This window comes from Oncorhynchus kisutch, linkage group LG13 (assembly GCF_002021735.2).
Source record: "Oncorhynchus kisutch isolate 150728-3 linkage group LG13, Okis_V2, whole genome shotgun sequence".
Taxonomy (NCBI): domain Eukaryota; kingdom Metazoa; phylum Chordata; class Actinopteri; order Salmoniformes; family Salmonidae; genus Oncorhynchus; species Oncorhynchus kisutch.
In genome coordinates this window covers 19,207,976-19,230,213 of record NC_034186.2, presented here as the reverse complement: position 1 = coordinate 19,230,213, position 22,238 = coordinate 19,207,976, and the positions used below count along the sequence as shown (strand labels likewise).

The 22,238-nt window shown below is 43.1% G+C and overlaps 1 protein-coding gene across 6 annotated transcripts; it reads right to left on the bottom strand.

The window, feature by feature from the left end:
• Positions 1-320: 320 nt before the first annotated feature.
• LOC109881319 (leukocyte elastase inhibitor) lies at positions 321-20,865 on the bottom strand. Of its 6 annotated transcripts, XM_031785743.1 has the most exons (9): positions 20,317-20,865; positions 19,997-20,137; positions 19,666-19,822; positions 5,596-5,774; positions 3,109-3,246; positions 2,282-2,399; positions 1,821-1,963; positions 1,346-1,513; positions 321-903 (listed from the first exon to the last, which is right to left on the bottom strand). In XM_031785743.1, exons 3-9 carry the CDS (start codon positions 19,676-19,678, stop codon positions 496-498), a joined length of 1,167 nt encoding a protein of 388 aa, XP_031641603.1. In that variant the 5' UTR covers positions 19,679-19,822; positions 19,997-20,137; positions 20,317-20,865; the 3' UTR covers positions 321-495. The 6 variants fall into 6 exon arrangements, with proteins under 6 accessions (XP_031641603.1, XP_031641604.1, XP_020329070.1 ...); XM_031785744.1 differs by having other exon boundaries at positions 19,666-20,865; XM_020473481.2 differs by lacking the exons at positions 19,666-19,822; positions 19,997-20,137; positions 20,317-20,865 and adding an exon at positions 7,155-7,280.
• Positions 20,866-22,238: the final 1,373 nt, after the last annotated feature.

Here is a 22,238-nt window from a genome sequence, read left to right as displayed (position 1 = left end):
AATACACAGCATCAGCAATCCAGGCTTTATACAGATCATTGGTCCGGTCCAGGGGGTGTACTTGTACATCAAGCTGCCTCATGCTACAGAAACAGGAGATAGGTTCATGATCCCATTAGCCATTCCAGCTCGCACAAGTCAAGGCTTGTGAAAGGCTACTTACTTTACTACATTTCTCCAGCCCCCATTATCAGCTGTTTAAACCCCCTGCCAAAAGAAAAAAAGTAGGGTGGTGACCACTTAGTTAGTTGAATCTCAGAACCATAACAATGTTTAAGGGAACTAAGGTCACACACAATGATACTGTCCAAACAGGCAAGTCATTTAGACATTCTCCTTTATTTGGTTTTATAGTGGATTAAATCAAGTGCTAATGGAACTAGCTACCTGGCTAAATATGGCACATTTACAGAAATGTTCATTGATGTTAAATGCCCCTGTCAAATAATTGTTGTAAATGATGTTAAATCCTCTCTACTAGTTTTAACTACTATTCTACTGAGGAGAGGAGAACCTCCCAAGGAAGAGGATGCTTTTGGTCTTATTGTGCCTGATGAAGAAGAGGAAGGGGTGATCAGCCGTGAAGTGTTCCTCTCGGAACATACAGAACGCTATCATCCCAGCAGTGGCGGCTGCAGCCTCCGTCCCCTCCTCGTTCACCTCCACAAAGGCCTTATGGGCCACCGTAGACAGGAAGAGTCCCCCCTTCCCATTCATCCCAGACAGGTCGGCCATGCCCCCGACGAACACATCCTTCATGCCCATCTGGACCAGGGGATCATTCAGCTCGTAGTCCTCCTCCAGTTTGAACTTGGGCAGATAAACTATGATGTCCGTGCCTGTGTCCATGTTGGACCTGGTGGTCCACTCGTCTAGTTTCTCCATGGTCAGCTCGCTCTCCAGCTAAATGGCACACAGAGTTAAAGCACAGTCAGTATAGTGAAAAAGAGTAGCGTTGAAACACAGTTAAAACACAGTCAGTATATAGAATAAGTAGTATTGACAACACTCCATACATCAGATGATAAATGATACTATAGTCGTGTTTTCAGCAGCCTACCCGGGCCTGACCCAAGTATACCACCTAGTGGCAAATGATGCGCAAAAAATGCTGACTTGCATTGGTTTTGGGCCACATATTCTAAAGCGTTAGCATTTGGATACAAAACCAAAGCATGGATTGCTGTCATACCTTGTCAATTGGCTGCTTAAAGGGTAAGGAAACCAGTGTCTTGTAGTGTAGGGAACAGAGGGACAGGGAAGGGAAACCTGGTCGCTGGTGTGAAAGGCAAACACACCACGCATCAATCAACTATGCAGTTATAGGAGGCTGTGTACAGTATACCTTCACGAGAGGATCAGATCCGTCAGTGGCCTCCTCAGGCAGCAGGACAAACATACTGAGCTCCTCGTCCACATAGGGAAGCTCCACGATCTGGAGGTTGTAGTCTGGGACATAGTTAAAGGGGAACTTCTTTATCTGGTGCATCATCTGAACTGGCTTGCTCTCACTCTGAAAAAACAGATTATTATAGACAAGGAGAATGAGTTCATCTGAACCATATAACTCCCAATAGGCCTATACAGTATAACTTGAAAGTTTGTTTGGCCTCTTGGATGACGCATAAATGTGTCAAACTTGTGCCTGTACCACTGCAAAAAAAAAGGCCCATGTGAAGCGAACCATTGAACCCTTTGGTTTTAAATAGCACCATATCTTCTAGCAGTTTAGTATATAATCCTATTATACAGTAAATCATTATATTATAATTCCATTACTGAGCATAAATATCTATCTAAATATTACTGCCAATATCTACCTGGTTTATTTTGAAGGTCATCTCTTTGGTGTCTTTCTGGTCAAATCTGTTCAACCAGTTTCCTTTGAAGTAGATGGCATTGACTAGAGCCAGCCTTGTCAAACCACTGACTGTCCCCGGCTTCAGCAGATCTTTGATTTTATCTGTAAACGCACACACGTTCACGCACACACACACACACACACACACTTAAACAAACTAAACCCAAAGCAGCTCTGAAACCAGAGGTCCCATCTGGCTTTAATGCTGTTGGTAGGCATAGACAGATTTATTCATCACATGTTCAGTTCTATGTTAGCTGATCCTGGTTACAGATCTGATAGTTGCTGTTTTTTTATCTAATGTGTGTGTTAAGTGTATGTTGCATTTTTGGTGTCCCCCCCAATGTATTGCACAACACATTTCCCAGCTGGGATAATACATGTGATTGGTTAACTGATTGATATAGTAAATGATGATACTTTCCGTCTGCTGCTCCACCCAGCTGTTGATCTGTCCTCTGGTCTCCTCTGCTGCTCCGAGGAAGTCTACTGCCTTCATATCTGCACGGTAGAACTTCTGGGTGGATTCTAAGAACTCCTACATCAGAGTGAAACAGTTCAATAAAAGTAAAGAGAAGTACAGTATAACGTCTGGGTGGATTCTCAGACAGCAGACAGTAATAGCACAGTCCGTCTCAATAAAACCATTTTCGCACAGGACTAGTATTACTAGAGAACGTTGGGTATGTCATTATTACCCCTGTATGCCTGTAAATGTAATAAGATTGTATAGATTAGTAGAATGTCTGGGTGGATTCTAAGAAGTCCTATGGCAGAGTGAAACAGTTCCATAAGATTAACTAGCCTCATGTATGCAGATGTATAGTTAAGCATTAAAACCCGAGGGGGGTTATATGGCCAATATATCACGGCTAAGGGCTGTTTAGGCACAACACATCGCTAAGTGCCTGGATACCTCCCTTGCCATGGCATATTGGCCATATACCACAAACCCCTGAGGTGCTGTATTACTATTATAAACTGGTTAGCAATGTAATTAGAGCAGTAAAAATACATGTTTTGTCATAACTGGTCTGAAATACCACAGCTGTCAGACAATCAGCAAACAGGGCTCGAACCATCCAGTTTAAAATCAATAGTAAAAATGTATTAATTGATTGATAATATAATAGCAAAAGTCTGATTTGCAGGTATTTTGTCCAATGCTATACTGAAGCAAAATGAAAGAGAACACATATAAAGGGACTGTTACTTGCATAAATAGTATAGTTTATAGTGAAACTCACGGTCAGGAAGTTGCAGGTCTTCTCTCCATACAGACGGTTGGCCAGTTTCAGGATGTAAGTTGCAGAGGGAGAGTTGATATCTGCATTGAGTGTCTGGAAATCTGTGTGAATGTCTTTGGTGAAGTTGAATGACAGAGCCTGGGGAAGATTCAGAGAGAAGAAAGATGATTCTAATGATGACATTGATGATAATAGTGATGATGATGATTATTATAGCGATGATAATGAATAAAGCTTGGACTGTGTACATAAAAAGGTAAAAGAGTGCAGAGTACCTTTCAAATACAAACAGACAGTCCTGATGCCATGTACGCTACTGTGGATTTACAGCTTTGCTTGGATTCTGACTGACTGAGGGTGTGCTTCCCAAATGGCAACCTATTTCCTCCATTGTGCACTTATTTTGACCAGGGGCAGTTTCCCAAAAGCCGCTTAAGGCTAAGTTCATTGTTAGAATGGTTATAATGATGAACTTAGCCTTAAGATGCCTTTGGGAAACCGGGCCCAAAGCCCTATGGTCAAAAGTAGTGCACTACATAAGGAATAGGGTGCGATTTGGAGCGCAGAAGGGAGTAACCTGTGGGTTTATAGCCCTCTCCATCGTTACTATGTTGCTGTGTGTTCCCAGAGGTATAAACTGCTGTCCTACAGTCTAAAGTACAAGCTGAGCAGCTCTAATCAGTTTGTCTTCTACATATAGACACACACCCTGTCACGTTATCAGATGTCTGGAGAATAGGCCTAATGAGTACAAAGCTTCATGTGACCTACTATAAGGGTGTGTGTGGTGTGTGTGTGTGTATATATACAGTGCCTTGCGAAAGTATTCGGCCCCCTTGAACTTTGCGACCTTTTGCCACATTTCAGGCTTCAAACATAAAGATATAAAACTGTATTTTTTTTGTGAAGAATCAACAACAAGTGGGACACAATCATGAAGTGGAACGACATTTATTGGATATTTCAAACTTTTTTAACAAATCAAAAACTGAAAAATTGGGCATGCAAAATTATTCAGCCCCCTTAAGTTAATACTTTGTAGCGCCACCTTTTGCTGCGATTACAGCTGTAAGTCGCTTGGGGTATGTCTCTATCAGTTTTGCTCATCGAGAGACTGAAATGTTTTCCCATTCCTCCTTGCAAAACAGCTCGAGCTCAGTGAGGTTGGATGGAGAGCATTTGTGAACAGCAGTTTTCAGTTCTTTCCACAGATTCTCGATTGGATTCAGGTCTGGACTTTGACTTGGCCATTCTAACACCTAGATATGTTTATTTTTGAACCATTCCATTGTAGATTTTGCTTTATGTTTTGGATCATTGTCTTGTTGGAAGACAAATCTCTATCCCAGTCTCAGGTCTTTTGCAGACTCCATCAGGTTTTCTTCCAGAATGGTCCTGTATTTGGCTCCATCCATCTTCCCATCAATTTTAACCATCTTCCCTGTCCCTGCTGAAGAAAAGCAGGCCCAAACCATGATGCTGCCACCACCATGTTTGACAGTGGGGATGCTGTTTTCAGGGTGATGAGCTGTGTTGCTTTTACGCCAAACATAACATTTTGCATTGTTGCCAAAACGTTCAATTTTGGTTTCATCTGACCAGAGCACCTTCTTCCACATGTTTGGTGTGTCTCCCAGGTGGCTTGTGGCAAACTTTAAACAACACTTTTTATGGATATCTTTAAGAAATGGCTTTCTTCTTGCCACTCTTCCATAAAGGCCAGATTTGTGCAATATACGACTGATTGTTGTCCTATGGACAGAGTCTCCCACCTCAGCTGTAGATCTCTGCAGTTCATCCAGAGTGATCATGGGCCTCTTGGCTGCGTCTCTGATCAGTCTTCTCCTTGTATGAGCTGAAAGTTTAGAGGGACGGCCAGGTCTTGGTAGATTTGCAGTGGTCTGATACTCCTTCCATTTCAATATTATCGCTTGCACAGTGCTCCTTGGGATGTTTAAAGCTTGGGAAATCTTTTTGTATCCAAATCCGGCTTTAAACTTCTTCACAACAGTATCTCGGACCTGCCTGGTGTGTTCCTTGTTCTTCATGATGCTCTCTGCGCTTTTAACGGACCTCTGAGACTATCACAGTGCAGGTGCATTTATACGGAGACTTGATTACACACAGGTGGATTGTATTTATCATCATTAGTCATTTAGGTCAACATTGGATCATTCAGAGATCCTCACTGAACTTCTGGAGAGAGTTTGCTGCACTGAAAGTAAAGGGGCTGAATAATTTTGCACGCCCAATTTTTCAGTTTTTGATTTGTTAAAAAAGTATGAAATATCCAATAAATGTCGTTCCACTTCATGATTGTGTCCCACTTGTTGTTGATTCTTCATAAAAAAATACAGTTTTATATCTTTATGTTTGAAGCCTGAAATGTGGCAAAAGGTCGCAAAGTTCAAGGGGGCCGAATACTTTCGCAAGGCACTGTGTATATATATACATCTCTATGTAAGTGTGTTTTTCTCTGTGTATTACCTTTGCCATCTGAGCAGCTGTGTCTCTTTTAGCCCCCAGGTAGACCATGGCCAGAGCTGAGCTGATACTGAATGGGGAGATGAAGATATTCCCTGTGTTGGTCTGACCCAGAGTGTGGTACAGCTCCAAGGCAAAGGCTGTGTTAGAGCTGCTGAGAGATGCCATGGCTGATGACTGGTCTGCCGGAGAACGGACAAAAGCAATGTTTGACATATGCAGTGGTGTAAAGTACTTAGGTAAAAATACTTTAAAATACCCCAAAAAACTACATAAGAAGTATCTGTACTTCACTATTTACATGTTTGACTACTTTTACATTCCTTAAGAAAATAGGGTACTTTTTTACTCCATACATTTTCCCTGGCACCCAAAAGTACTCAATACATTTTGAATGCTTAGCAGGACAGGGAAATAATCTAATTCACACACTTATCAACCAAACATCCCTGGTCATCCCTACTGACTCTGTTCTGACGGACTCACTTAACACATGATTTGTTTATAAATTATGTCTGAATGTTGGAGTGTGCCCATGGCTATCAGTAAATACATTTTAAAAAACAAGTAAATGGTGCCGTTTGGTTTGCTTAATATAAGGAATCAAAAGTATTTATAGTTCTACTTTTGATACTTAGGTATATTTTAGCAATTACATTTGATACTTAGGTATATTTTAAACCAAATACTTTTAGACTTTTACTCAAGAGTATTTTACTTGAGTCATTTTCTATTAAGATATCTTTACTTTTACTCAAGTATCACAGTTGGGAACTTGTTCCACCACTGGACATATGCAGACTAGTCGGACACTGATTTGAATGTGACAATAATAATTTTTGCGGCATCTTTAGTGACAAAGATCTTTTGGGGTCTGTCATCACATCTCATACAGGAAATAAAAGTTTTGCTCCTAATCATATTCTCTTTAGTTTGCACTGTATATCCTAATCAATGACATTGGCAATAGTGAAATGGCGATGGTAGAATGTAATCATCAATTTTAATTCGGCACTATGTGATCGCATATCAATTGCTATAGAAAATATACAATCGGCAGGCAAAATATCCATAAAACGCCTATATTATTCTAGTCGGGAGTAACCGGGAAGCAGAGGATAATGTAACAAAAAGAAACTGCTGAAAGCAAAACTTAAGCCTTCAAATCTCACAAATGTGTGTTGTTTTTTGGATTAGAAAAAAGTGTATACACCAACCCTTCTGCTTCTCTCTGGGTGAAAATATCGAAAACGCGCAGCTCCAGTGAAAGAAACAAAAACAGAAGTAAAGACCGAAACTACGCCTTCCTCCTGAGATAACTACAAAAAAAGCGCTCTAAATATACCACATTATCCCAAATCATTTAGCGCGTCTTTTATATATCATACTCACTGCTCTACTTGTGCAATAAAACCGGGTGGGGACTTGGCCTTCAGCCCACTGCCCACATGGGTTCTCGAGGTGGGGACTGGACAGGCTTGTCCTGAATTACATGCTACCTTTGCGGAAGTCAGTTCGCCTATTGATAAATGACATGTATTTCTCACCAGGCTACTACTTACTACCAGCTGGACGTATGTTCCTCTGGAAAATCAACCCTACAGAGATATAGGCCAAAGATGATGGATAAATGAAGATGTTCCACTTTTCTTCTTCTTCGGGATTTTGTTGGCGGATCGCGTCTCATTTAAGGTGCATACACCGCCACCTACTGTACTGGAGTGTGAGGCCATTCATGGGCTACCTACATTAAATTCTTCGTGAAACTGTACAATAAAATTGGAGAAAAGGAAAACGGACTTGCCTAGTTAAATAAAGGTTCAATAAAAATAAATAAATAATTACTGGGCTAGAATCATGCTTTACATCCTCGGACGAGGTGGTCTTCATTGCAGGAACTTCATCCTCACTCTCGTCAGGTTCCAAACTGAGCTACTGGAATTACGTATCCCTCTTTGCAGTTGATGCCAACCTTCCTTTCCACACTGCTACACTGCACCTGCTGCCACATCTAATTAATCTTCACTCTCGTCCCTCTCCATTTCTTCAAGTTCTTCCAAAAGTTCTGTGAAACCCCTGGTTCCATATTTTCTCAACCATTTCTGCTGTTCTCCTTTTTGTCTTGTCCATTATCTTCTCGTTCACCAGATCTCTTAGAAGACCTGTGTAATCCCCCACTCCATGTTTATTCATAATATGCTCCACTTTCTTCCTTATTTCCTTTTCTCCAATCGCTCCCGTTCTCCAAACATTTCTCCCTGTGCAATCTCTCCAACGCCCACCCCTTGTCTTGAGCACGCGCAGGCATAAAAGGTTACAGTTCACTGCTAGTTGTGGAATCAGATGTCCCACTCAAACCGTAAAATGGATAGGTTGCGGTCAGGGTGGCTCTGCCATTGGCACCAATCAATGATGTATATAGATCTATCTATAAATAATGGGGCCAATGTGTGACATTGGGATCAACATTTCATAATGGTTTGAAACAAAAATGAAAAGGATTTTCATACATTTCTAGATGTACTTAGAGGAATAAAAGTGAATATATGCAAATTGGCCCGTAACTCCACCAACTTCACCTATACAACATAGGCCTTGGACTAGACATCTTTATGCAGGGTTCATAAAGACATTGGCTTGCCAAATTCAAGGACTTTCAGGGACTGCATCATTTCTATAATTGTACATAGGGCATAGTATAGAACCCCCCCAAAAAAGCATGCAATAAGTGTCCAAAAAGTAGGCCATCACCACTAAGAATAATGAGCGGTAGAGCGTAAAAATAATCTGTCCACGGTTGCATCACTCACTACCGAGTTCCAAACTGCCTCTGGAAGCAGCGTCAGCACAACAACTGTTAGGCGGGAGCTTCCTTAAATGGGTTTCCATGGCCGAGCAGCGGCACACAAGCCTAAGATCACCATGCACAATGCCAAATGTCGGCTGGAATGGTGTAAATCTCGTCGTTATTGGACTCCGGAGCAGTGGAATTGCATTCTCTGGAGTGATGAATCACGCTTCTCTATCTAGCAGTCAGACAGACGAACATAGGTTTGGCGGATGCCAGGAGAACGCTACCTGCCTGAATGCATAGTACCAACTGTAAGGTTTGGTGGAGGAGGAATAATGGTGGAGGAGGAATAATGACATTTAGACAATTCTGTGCTTCCAACTTTGTGGCAACAGTTTAGGGAAGGCCCTTTCCTGTTTCAGCATGACAATGCCCCTGTGCACAAAGCAAGGTCCATACAGAAATGGTTTGTCGAGATCAGTGTCAAAGAACTTGACTGGCCGGCATCTAGTGGAAAGCCTTCCCAGAAGAGTGGAGGCTTTAATAGCAGCAAAGGGGGAGCCAACTTCATACTAATGCCCATGGTTTTGGAATGAGATGTTCGACATACTTTTGGTCATGTAGTGTACGGTAGCCTATACATCTTACATATGTAGCATGCACAGCATATCAAACAAGCAAAACACAGACAGGCAGTTAATATTGATTTAAGGTTATTTTTTCATCATCATTGCAAACATTGGCTAAACAGGGGGCAGCCTGCTGGCTTTATGGCAGCATAACTATAAAGATTACATGCACAGAACATGATTCAGGTACTTAGATAAGAGTAAGACGTTTCCAGAAGTGTGGGACCATGCCGTATTTGTAGCCTCAGCCCTTTCAAATAGTGGGGGAGTGCCAAGATGGAGGCGCGATGGCTTGAAAACACAGCGCCCCTTGTCTGTCACCCAGTTTATACATAAATCATTGGCTCCAATGCATTAGCCAACAAGCTCTCACATTCTCACGTCAGATTTAGACTTTCATCCATGTTTCTCAAACGTCAAATTTCTAAGTGTTAGGTTACTTCTCTTTATTCTTCCAATGTTAAATGTAGGTGTTAACTCCAAATTCTTAAGATTAGGCATTAACTCTGAATGGTTGAGGTAATCTAAAACAACTTTCTATCGTTGGATTAGAACATGCAACCTTTGTAACCGGAGGCAGATGCTTACACCCAAAAGTCATCCCTGCCCACATTACCTTAACAAAGCCAAAGCCTACTTGAAGGTAACAGCGCTCACTGTCGCCCCAGTGGCCGGTTTCCATGTAATCTCCCGACATCCTGAGACGTGGATGAACGTCAAATACTGACTTGTATCACAGATGACCGGTCTTGGATTAGCATCTGGGTCTGGTCTGCTTAGTTAACTGAACCAGAAATAAGGAGCGAGTGACATGTGTCGTTTCCTCTTCAGTCTCTGATACAGATTATCCAAACAGGAGCCTCTTTCCTGAATATGGCCCAGGGAACAATTGACACCCAGCTTGAGTTTTTTATAGGGACATTCCAAAATGTTCAACCTTATATTCATTATCTCCAGGACCACCTCAACATCAGCATATGTGAAACGGTGGGCTTCTACGTTTTGTAGTGTGGGTCTTGACTTTTAAATGATTAACACATACACAACTTCATAGCAGTCAGAATAGACAGAAGTCATTGCCAGCCACACCTTGACAGAATCCACCATTACTGTGCAGCTAGGTGACTTTTGTCCCCTCTAGTACATTCCTGCCTCCTTGCACACCCACACATAGGCGGCATGTGAGTTTCTGTCTCTGTCCTGTTTCGGTCTCCACCCTTTTCTTTCTTACCAGTCTCTCCAAAGGAGGTAACCTACGGCAACCAATGGAGAACAAACATGGCTGATTATCTCTATCAATGCCTCGCCCCACCCTCCCTTTCCACCCACCTCTCTTTCCTCCCCTCTCTCCCTCTCTCCCGCCTCTCTCTCAGCTGAGGTCACTCTTGCTCTCCCACAGTACCGGAGCGCTCCAATAGACTCACTGTAGACCCGAAGGAAAATATACCAAAAAGGTTTTAGACTGTCAGGCCTCTTCAGTAATTAGGACACAACACAGACACACAGTAGAGAAGGGGGAGAGGAGGAGAGAGAGAGAGAGAGAGAGAGAGAGAGAGAGAGAGAGAGAGAGAGAGAGAGAGAGAGAGAGAGAGAGAGAGGAGGAGAGGAGGGAGAGAGAGAGAGAGAGAGAGAGAGGGGAGGAGAGGAGGGAGAGAGGTAGAGAGAGAGGAAGGGGATGAGAGGAGAGAGAGAGGTAGAGAGAGAGGAAGGGGATGAGAGGAGAGAGGAGGGGAGAGTTAGGAGGGAGGTAGAGAGAGAGAGAGAGGGAGATGAAGGGGAGAAGAGGAGAGAGGAGGGGAGAGTTAGGAGGGAGGTAGAGAGAGAGAGAGAGGGAGATGAAGGGGAGGAGAGGAGAGAGGAGGGGAGAGTTAGGAGGGAGGTAGAGAGAGAGAGAGAGCAAGAGAGAGAGAGAGAGAGAGAGGGAGATGAAGGGGAGAAGAGGAGAGAGAGGGAGGTAGAGAGAGAGAGAGAGAGAGAGACGAGTGAGAGACAAGGGAGGCCAGAGGCGGCCAAACAAAATCAATCATAACCCATGAAAATGTCAGTTGTGGTTTGCTAGAGTGATCAAGCTGAACTGAAGATGTTCCAAACCTGTCAGTAATTTCTGATATATTCCACGTTCCGTATTCTTACTCTGACTATTAAACACATACCACACACAGTATAGAGAGACAGATGTGTTTAACTTGAAAATGTATCTCTTTCCTTGATATTTGTGACGACAACCCCCTATAGTGTCATTTCAAGATGTGTATACACGGACATGTCCACTAGAGGGAGTCCTGTACAGAGTGTGATATGTATTGGTACACCTTGTTGGACATGATGCATGAATGAGCCTCTCTGTCAGTCTACTGGGTCAAGATGTCCTGGTTCGTCCATTATACCTTTCAAAGACGATGGTCAGAATATTGTACATGAGCCCCTTACCCTTTATCAGTTAGGGGGGCAGGAGGTGCGTTCCTCTTATAATTTGTGCAGACAGCGTACATTAACAAAACCCTCTGACTAAAGCACAGCATATCCACATTACTGGTTCGCAGATCAACTGTTTGTTCACCCGCACCCCGCCCGCAATTGCTAATAACCCACCTGCGACCGTCCTACTACACGTGATAAAGTGAATATATGACGCCCGCACCCAACCCTAACCAGCAAATAAAATGCGCTGTAGGCCACAGACTGCAGAATTATTTTTTGACAGGGGGTTCAGGATGTTTAGTTGTTGCCTGATTTAGATATGTTTCTGCATATAATTTCCAACATTTTGGTAGGTTATTTGTTTGTCATCTTGTCTAGAATTAGATACACGTAGCTTCTCTTTTGTTATTATATGTTGCCATAGAAGACTAAATAAACCCTTGCTCAATGTAATAGATCGATAGAATGAATAATTCAATCTAGTTGACAGTCAAGTTCTCTGTCATCTTTCGTGGAGCAAAGATGTTTAGGAACTGGGGAGAAAATGCAATAAAGCAACAAAAAAACGGGAAATGGTTTCTGTGCAAAATGTCCAAATGACGTTTGACCGGTTGTAAGGAAAAATAAGCTGTGAAAACGACTCAATGTGTTTCTGATAATATTTCAGTTCGGCTTCGATGCATATTTTATGTGTTTGAAATACTATCAGCTTTTATTATACGTATATGATGAAGACAGCACCTTTACAGATGGTATCTAACTGAGCATTTCATTCTCTCAAGATGCAGAAATAAAGAAAACATATTTCTCCACTCCCGTTCCCAAGTCCAAATTTTGCCTACATTTGGTGTTTAATTTTACTGAAATAAATGATTAATTCTGCAGGAGTTATTATTAAGGCTATATCCCTATTTGTACTGGACTAGTATTAATAGAGAACGTTGGTTATGTATTAATTACCCCAGAATGTCCATTATTCCAGAGGCGCAATATTTTTTCAAGATACATGTTGCAATTTTCAATTAATTCGCAAAGTCGATACATGTAGGTCCTATACATATAGTCTATGCGCAGCACTTCATTCAATTTATCGATTAAATTATTGTTTTCTTGCTCAAACCGCGAGCAACACCTGTCAAACTCAGACATTTGGAAGACTTTGGAGTAAAGTTGGCAAACTACCCTGTGAGTAAAAGCAAGATAAGTGCTACAGACATCACATAGCTCGGGCAGGGTCCTTTGAAAAGAACAACAGCTACACTACCACTGCAAAAATGGCCTTCAAAAGTTAAAAACTTTGAATGAATTTTGGGGATGTTATATTGAGAGGAACAATACTCACAATGGGGGATAAAATCAACTTCAGATAGGTGTATGTTGATAGCCTGATTCCAGATCTGTTAGTGATGTCTGCACGCATGACAATGAGTGACAATGAAATGACAGACAGATATGGGATCAGTCTAGTATGGTGGTGAGGAAACTACTGAAGATTCATCAGGATATAAACACGATCCCATGTCCATTCTCGAAGAGTGTCTGACGTTTAGAAACAGTCCTCATTGTTATTATGGCTTATGCATGACCCTGCTGTGATGCATACAGTTCAAGCCTATCATAAGGTTTTAGTTATTTAACTCCCAACGTGCTCTAACAGGGGACGTTTAGGGACACCCTGATCTGTGTCTCACACACACGCTTATAAGCTTCCATCACAAATGACTAAACAAATGAAGGCCTACAGATTAGTCTATTCCCTAAAGCCTGGCGATCAGGCTGCTGTAGAGTTGACACAATGCTGTGACACACCACGAGACACAGGTTGTGTCATCTATATTAGACCACAGGAAGGTTAGAGCTCTAGGACAGCTTACCTGTTCTGAACATCAGTCTGTAAGGAGAGGCTAGCCGTCTATATTAGACCACAGGAAGGTTATTAGAGCTCTAGGACAGCTTACCTGTTCTGAACATCAGTCTGTAAGGAGAGGCTAGCCATCTATATTAGACCACAGGAAGGTTATTAGAGCTCTAGGACAGCTTACCTGTTCTGAACATCAGTCTGTAAGGAGAGGCTAGCCGTCTATATTAGACCACAGGAAGGTTATTAGAGCTCCAGGACAGCTTACCTGTTCTGAACATCAGTCTGTAAGGACAGGCTAGCCATCTCTATAATTGACCACAGGAAGGTTATTAGAGCTCTAGGACAGCTTACCTGTTCTGAACATCAGTCTGTAAGGAGAGGCTAGCCGTCTATATTAGACCACAGGAAGGTTATTAGAGCTCTAGGACAGCTTACCTGTTCTGAACATCAGTCTGTAAGGAGAGGCTAGCCGTCTATATTAGACCACAGGAAGGTTATTAGAGCTCTAGGCAGCTTACCTGTTCTGAACATTAGTCTGTAAGGAGAGGCTAGCCGTCTATATTAGACCACAGGAAGGTTATTAGAGCTCTAGGCAGCTTACCTGTTCTGAACATTAGTCTGTAAGGAGAGGCTAGCCGTCTATATTAGACCACAGGAAGGTTATTAGAGCTCTAGGGCAGCTTACCTGTTCTGAACATCAGTCTGTAAGGAGAGGCTAGCCGTCTATATTAGACCACAGGAAGGTTATTAGAGCTCTAGGGCAGCTTACCTGTTCTGAACATCAGTCTGTAAGGACAGGCTAGCCATCTCTATAATTGACCACAGGAAGGTTATTAGAGCTCTAGGACAGCTTACCTGTTCTGAACATCAGTCTGTAAGGACAGGCTAGCCATCTCTATAATTGACCACAGGAAGGTTATTAGAGCTCTAGGACAGCTTACCTGTTCTGAACATCAGTCTGTAAGGACAGGCTAGCCATCTCTATAATTGACCACAGGAAGGTTATTAGAGCTCTAGGACAGCTTACCTGTTCTGAACATCAGTCTGTAAGGACAGGCTAGCCCATCTATATAAGACCACAGGTAGGTTATTAGAGCTGGTTTAAGTTATCTGCACCAAGTGTGCGTGTGTGTTTGTGCCCACGTACGCGCTTATTTGTGTGTTACTGAATAGTGCTTGAGGTGAATAGTTCAGGATGGGTCACTGGACACTACAGCTCACCAAATGTTTATGGAATTAATCTCCCTAGAAGTGAATGTCCTCTTTACAAGAAACTGAATCAGGTGCTGCATGTTTGATACAACTGTTGAAATCTCTCTGGTGACAGGAGTGAGTTGTTTCCCAAATTGCATCCTTTCCCCTGTGCAATACACTACTTTTCACCGGTTATAAAGGAAATAGGGTGCCATTGGGCCCTGGTCAAAAGTAGTGAACTATATAGAGAATAGGGTGCCATTTGGGACGTAGCTAGAGACAGGTGCCTGTGGTGCCCGAGACCTCATCCTGCATTGGCAAAGTGACCGCCGTGTTTTTCTGTCACCTAGTGCACCACTGCCGTGGAGTGTCACTCAGAATTCTGTGCCCATGCATCAAAACGCTTAGTCTAACCACAGTCAACGGATTCAGTGGAAACGATACACACTCTTTCACCACAGAATCACAAAGGCTAAATTTGAAGTTCATATCGGATGATGTCAGTGCAGACTAGTAGGCATTTCCTAACCAATAGTGGTGATCTCAACCATCAGCATCAAATAGCTGTGGCATATCAACACCTCACTTAAAGTGTCACGCCAGTCTCCTTTTCACCTCACTTAACACCTGACTTAACAAAGGCACATCTCAATAGGTGGTCTAGGTAAGTCATGACATAGCACCAGTGGGGCGGGGGCCTTTCCTCTTTTGTTCTCTATTGCTCCTCTAATGTTCCTCAAGCAAGGGGGAGGCCAATGACATCATGACTTCCCATCCAACCAACTCACTGAATGCCGTACTCCTTGAAGCAAGGGGGAGGCCGATGACATCATGACTTCCCATCCAACCAACTCACTGAATGCCGTACTCCTTGAAGCAAGGGGGAGGCCGATGACATCATGACTTCCCATCCAACCAACTCACTGAATGCCGTACTCCTTGAAGCAAGGGGGAGGCCGATGACATCATGACTTCCCATCCAACCAACTCACTGAATGCCGTACTCCTTGAAGCAAGGGGGAGGCCGATGACATCATGACTTCCCAGCCAACCAACTCACTGAATGCCGTACTCCTTGAAGCAAGGGGGAGGCCGATGACATCATGACTTCCCATCCAACCAACTCACTGAATGCCGTACTCCTTGAAGTTTGCAATATTTGTCTTCCCTTTAAAGTGTGTAATTTACTATATTTAGAGAAAGGGGATACCTAGTTGCACAACTGAATGGATTCAACTGAAATGTGTCTTCCGTATTTAACCCCTCTTAATCAGAGAGACAGGTGGTTTGCTTTTATCGACATTATCAACCCCCAGGGAGCAGTTGTTGGGGGTGAACTGCACTGCTCAAGGCCAGAACAGCAGATTTCCCACCTTGCCAGCTTGAGGATTCAAACCAGTGACCTTTCGGTTACTGGCCGAACGCACTTAACCGCTAAGCTACCTGCCGCCCTGGGATATCACTTCAACAGGAAAAGTTCAGAAATCACAGGAGGACGTCTTTAAAGATGCCCTATCAAACTTTTGTATAATTTCAGCCAGTAGTTTTGAAAGTGGTGCTCACCAGCCAAAAGCGATCCCTGATTTTTGTGTACTACATCATCCATTTCGTATGATATGTTCCAAATCCATTTCGTATGATATGTTCCAAATCCATTTCGTATGATATGTTCCAAATCCATTTCGTATGATATGTTCCAAATCCATTTCGTATGATATGTTCCAAATCCATTTCGTATGATATGTTCCAAATCCATTTCGTATATGTTCCAAATCCATTTCGTATGATATGTTCCAAATCCATTTCGTATATGTTCCAAATCCATTTCGTATGATATGTTCCAAATCCATTTCGTATGATATGTTCCAAATCCAATTTGTACTATATGTTACGAATTTGTTGTTCTCATGATCGTGGCGTGCATCTTTAACCACAGACAGACGGTATCACAACACGTCTTATTTCACACCACAGATGATATCAAATCCCTGCATTTTGGTATTTGTGGAAGATATAAACCTTAGTCCATGCATGCACAAAACATTGCCCATGATGGTCAGACAGCTTTCACGCTCAGACTCAGCTCAGTGTATCCAACACACACACACACACACACACACACACACACACACACACACACACACACACACACACACACTGCATCTTAGTGCTAGAGGCGTCACTACAGACCCTGGTTCGATTCCAGGCTGTATCACAGCCGGCCGTGATTGGGAGTCCCATAGGGCAGCGCACAATTGGCCCAGCGTCGTCCAGATTAGGGTTTGGCCGTTGTAGGCCGTCATTGTAAATAAGAATTTGTTCTTAACTGACTTGCCTAGTTAAATAAAGGTTCAATAAAATACAAAATAGAACAAAATAGAACACACACACACACAGAGCTGTGACCTTCTGATAGATCCCACAGGAATCTTCTGATGGAGATTCCAGGCAAGATTAAGTACAACCACTAGCAAACTGTGTCAGGTTATACTGTCTTTCATCTGTCAACACACAGACAAACACACACTCCCATGCCCCCCCCACACACACACACATTTACGTTCAAATTCAGTGATTTATATAGTGCAGCAATGCAGACAGTTAACACGCCATCTCAGGTTCCACATGCATCCAGAATACCATACAGTTAATACGGAGATATATAAATTGCTTGAACTAACTGTAGGCTACACAGCCCCAGCCAGACCTGCCCCCAGTGGCGCCTGCTGCTGGTGCTTCTTGTCTTGACTTATAAACTGAATTGCTGTAGCCTAGCGTTGTTAAGCGGTCTAAGCTGCTGTCTCTGAAACACATACTGCTGCAGCGTGGGTTTGATTCTTGCACCCTACTATTTCAGCACAACTCCCCGCTATCTTTCCTCTCTGTCTATCCTATCCAATAAACAAAAAATACATGGAGTGGGACAACTCCATGCCTTAAAAAAACTAACATAATTGCTCTCTCAGAACTGGGCAACAAGGTTATAAGACTCTCTCCAATGAGTGTTCTCTAATGACCTGTATCATTTAAAGTGCTGTAGAGAAATTAAACCCATCTGACGTTGTAGCACTTGAAGACTAAACTGAAAAATTATTTAGAAGACATAAAAATACAAGATATCGCATTCAGTAGAAACAGAAGACTTATCATTCAGTAGAAACTGAAGACTTATCATTCAGTAGAAACTGAAGACTTATCATTCAGTAGAAACTGAAGACTTATCATTCAGTAGAAATATAAGACTTGTCATTCAGTAGAAATATAAGACAAATCCAAGTAGCGTAGCATATGATAAGCATGACACCTTACAGGACTACTATACACAGAGCCTCATGTTATACTACAGGATGCCACTATAACGGGCACTAATTAACATTGGGCTATCTTTAGTCCGACCACAAAGGCAAACATTTATCTCAGTGCCAAACGCAGGGGCCTGGAGAACAGCACTGCTAAACACTGTTGGGTTGGAACAGACAACAGATCTGTCTGTCAGAGAGAGACAGAGTTGATAAAGGCTTGTGTTACGAAAACAGCGAGAGATAGAGAGAGAGAGTGATAGAGGACATGAAGAGGGAGGGGGGGTGCAGAGAGAAAGAAAGAGACAGAGAAAGAGGTGTGCGAGAGAAAGAGAGAGAGAGAAAGTAGAGATATTTAGAAAGAGAGGCAGGTGTATGCATGTGTGAGCATGAGAGAGATTGGAGAGATATAGCGGTGAAGGGAGAATATATAGATAGCAGACATGGGGGGGTTAGAGCAGTGAGTGCCAGTGACCCTTGGGGTTAGAGGTTGTCCTGCTGGACCATAAAAGTACTGAATATACCGAGGCCAGGTGGAGGGGGCCTTTCCACTCATAGCTTTATGAGCAACTATTAACCTTATGGGTAAACCTTATGGGTGTCCTCATGGCCTACTATCCTGCACCCATTACACATAAACCATGACCTATAGAGAAGCAATGCGTGGGTAAAATCAATGGGAAAGCCAAGCCAGAATAAAAAGCCATATTGCATATACTACAGTTCAAAAGTTTGGGGTCACTTAGAAATGTTCCAGTTTTTGAAAGAAAAGCAATTTTTTTGTTCATTAAAATAACATCAAATTGATCAGAAATACAGTGTAGACATAGTTAATGTTGTAAATTACTATTGTAGCTGGAAACGGCACGTTTTTTATGGAATATCTACATATGTGTACAGAGGCCCATTATCAGCAACCATCACTCCTGTGTTCCAATGGCACGTGTGTGTTAGCTAATCCAAGTTTAGAACTTTAAAAGGCTAATTGATCATTAGAAAACCCTTTTGCAATTATGTCACAGCTGAAAACGGTTGTTTAAAAGAAGCAATAAAATGGGCCTTCTTTAGACTAGTTGAGTATCTGGAGCGTCAGCATTTGTGAGTTCAATTACAGGCTCAAAATGGGCAGAAACAAAGACCTTTCTTCTGAAACTCGTCAATCTATTCTTGATATGAGAAACGAAGGCTATTCCATGTGAGAAATTGCCAAGGAACTGAAGAACTGGTACAACGCTATGTACCTCTCCCATCACAGAACAGCGCAAACTGGCTCTAACCAGAATATAAAGAGGAGTGGGAGGCCCTGGTGCACAACTGAGCAAGAGGACATGTAAATTAGAGTGTCTAGTTTGAGAAACAGATGCCTCACAAGTCCTCAACTGGCAGCTTCATTAAATAGTACCGCAAAACACCAGTCTCAATGTCAATGTATGTATGACATTGGGGTTACAATAAAGAATGTATCCCATCATGCAAATGTTTCCTATTAGCAAGACAATAAACTTTTTATAGCTTGACTACTGTTGTGAAAATCCCTCATCTTGCAATGTATTTGATGCTTAAGTACTTTAAAGTGTTACATTTCTAACTCAAAGCAGCATTTCTTCATCAACATATTTATGTTTTAGTTCATCTTCTTGATCTTCTTCCTTTTGTTCTGTAGCCATTTTGATGCAATTGCTCAAGGGCCATGGTTGATTCGTCTGTTTAAATGACGTTATTGAACGTCTCGCCAGCTTTGATCAATGCCTGGGCATTGAACGCAAAGTTCTTTGTCAGACTAATCATTGGGCCGAATCTACAGAATAGTACAAAAACAAGTGAACACACATGGTTAATGTTCTGATCATTCTAATATATATATAAAACATATATTACCGAGCCTTTCCATAAGTCCACTCAAGTTACTTCCACTGTCTTCTGTGATTAGAGCGATGTTGATGTTGATGATACCAGCAGATTCCAGACTGCATTTTCCGATCGCCCATCATCTTCATTCATCAGTGAGTCAATGGCTGGAATTGTCATTGACTCACTCACACGTTGAAAAGGGAGAGGAATGAGATGGAGTCACAATACATGCCAGGCACACCTGTGAGCTCTGGAACTCCACCTCTGACAGGCAGAGTCAACATACAGTACAGTACGTGGCGGTTCACCCTGACATTTCCATTCCTCTTCTGACAACAGAACTTGACCAACTGCTCACCATGCATAGCAAGGGCCGCCCGGACAGCTATGCTGTTCTGCTATTCCAAGGATGTGTAACCGAAAAGAGATACCACGAGTGGACACAGAATACATAGCCTTCCCACTGTGGATGTCTATTTCAGCACCATTAGGCGCTGCTCTGAGACAAGCATGGAGAAACAAAAATGTTCAAATATTCCATGATATTCTTAAGACATGTGTTGACTGAATGAATATAAGCAAGTGATGTCTGCTAAATAATCAAGGTAGGTTTCTCCAGAAATAAATAGTTTTAAATAACAAACTGGCTTTATTTACAAATTAGTGAGAATGTCTTACCTCATGTTCAAGAATGGCCTTTTTCCTCACTCACTCTAGGTTAAGTGAAAACAAATCTCCAAAATATCATTACTTTTTAAACAAAGCAATTATTACTAATTCATTTAGAATTATATAAAAGTCCCTGGGATATTCAGAGATCATAATTTAAAATGCACCTTAGATATTAATATAGAGTCCTCCAATCCTCTAAATGTAAATTATTGTTGGAGAGTCACATTCTAAAAATATTTTTAGATATACTGTTAAAAATGGTGTAGGTCTTATTTAAAGAGCATATTGAAGTTAGAAGCAAAAGCCTACAACTATTTTAGCGCCGTTCCGCGCTGCACTTGTAATGAATACTCATGGAGAAAGTGTAGATTGATGCGCAGAGCGTGGCAGGTGTTGATTTCGCCTTCATAGAAGGCAGGAATTGTGGTCACAGGCTGGCAATGGTCATACACAGGTAGGCAAACAGGCAGGTGAATCAAAACTAGGACTGAAGGCTATAACTGTTTTTCACAAATGAGCTAGGAAAAGGCTTCGTAGAGTCAAAACAAACATTACCTCACAAAGGCACAAACAGAATGAACTGAACTAAATAAGTAGCTGATGAGACCAGGTGAGTAACTAACACAGGTGAAATCAATGAACAAAAATGAAAGACAGGGATATGTTCAAGAACACAAAGAAACAGGGCTACTGTCACGATCGTCGTAAGAAGCGGACCAAAGCGCAGCGTGGTGTGAATGCATTATTTAATAGATGACAAAAACACGAAGTAAACTGTACAAAAACAATAAACAAATAACGACCGTGAAGCTATCATAAGAACTGAGCTGACACAAGCAACTAACATAGACAATCACCCACAAACAAACAGTGAAACCCAGGATACCTAAGTAGCCTCTGATTGAGAACAATACCAGGCCGAAATATAGAAATCCCCAAATCATAGAAAAACAAACAGACTGCCCACCCCAACTCACGCCCTGACCATACTAAATAATGACAAAACAAAACAAAGGAAATAAAGGTCAGAACGTGACAGTACCCCCCCCCCCCCCCCCTGAACCTATAGGGGAGGGTCTGGGTGGGCGTCTGTTGGCGGTGGCGGCTCTGGCGCGGGACGTGGACCCCACTTCAACACAGTCTTTCTCCGCCTCATTGTCCGCCTCCGTGGCATCCTAAACACGGCGACCCTCGACGCCGACCTCGGACTGGAGACCCTAGAAATGGGTCCCGAATGGACGGGAGATTCCGGTAGCGCCGGGGTGAAGGCTGACTCCGGCAGCGCCGGGGTGAAGGATGACTCCGGCAGCGCCGGAGAGGAGGGAGGCTCCGGCAGCGCTGGACTGAGGGGCTCTGGCGCCTCTGGACTGAGGGGCTCTGGCGCCTCTAGACTGAGGGGCTCTGGCGCCTCTAGACTGAGGGGCTCTGGCGCCTCTGGACTGAGGGGCGGAAGCTCTGGCAGCGCTGTACGGAGGAGCTCTGTAGGGATGAAACAGAGAGACAGCCTGGTGCGGGGGACTGCCACCGGAGGGCTGGTGCGTGGAGGTGGTACTGGATAGACCGGACCGTGCAGGCGCACTGGAGCTCTTGAGCACTGAGCCTGCCCAACCTTACCTGGTTGAATGCTCCCGGTCGCCCTGCCAGTGTGGCGAGGTGGAATAGCCCGCAGTGGGCTGGCGAACCGGGGACACCATGCGTAAGGCTGGTGCCATGTACGCTGGCCCAAGGAGACGCACTGGAGACCAGATGCGTAGAGCCGGCTTCATGGCACCTGGCTCGAGGCCCACTCTAGCCTGGCCAATACGAGGAGCTGGTATGGACCGCACCGGGCTATGCACCCGCACTGGGGACACCGTGCGCTCCACCGCATAACACGGTGCCTGCCCGGTCTCTCTCGCCCTCCGGTAAGCACCGGAAGTTGGTGCCAT

Excerpts from the sequence above, each read along its gene's own strand:
- LOC109881319 (XM_031785744.1), bottom strand. Across the intron at positions 1,964-2,281 it reads GGTGGAGCAGCAGACGGAAA|ATAAAATCAAAGATCTGCTG; the intron begins GTATCATCATTT and ends GTGCGTTTACAG. Across the intron at positions 1,514-1,820 it reads TGACCTTCAAAATAAACCAG|AGTGAGAGCAAGCCAGTTCA; the intron begins GTAGATATTGGC and ends CTGTTTTTTCAG.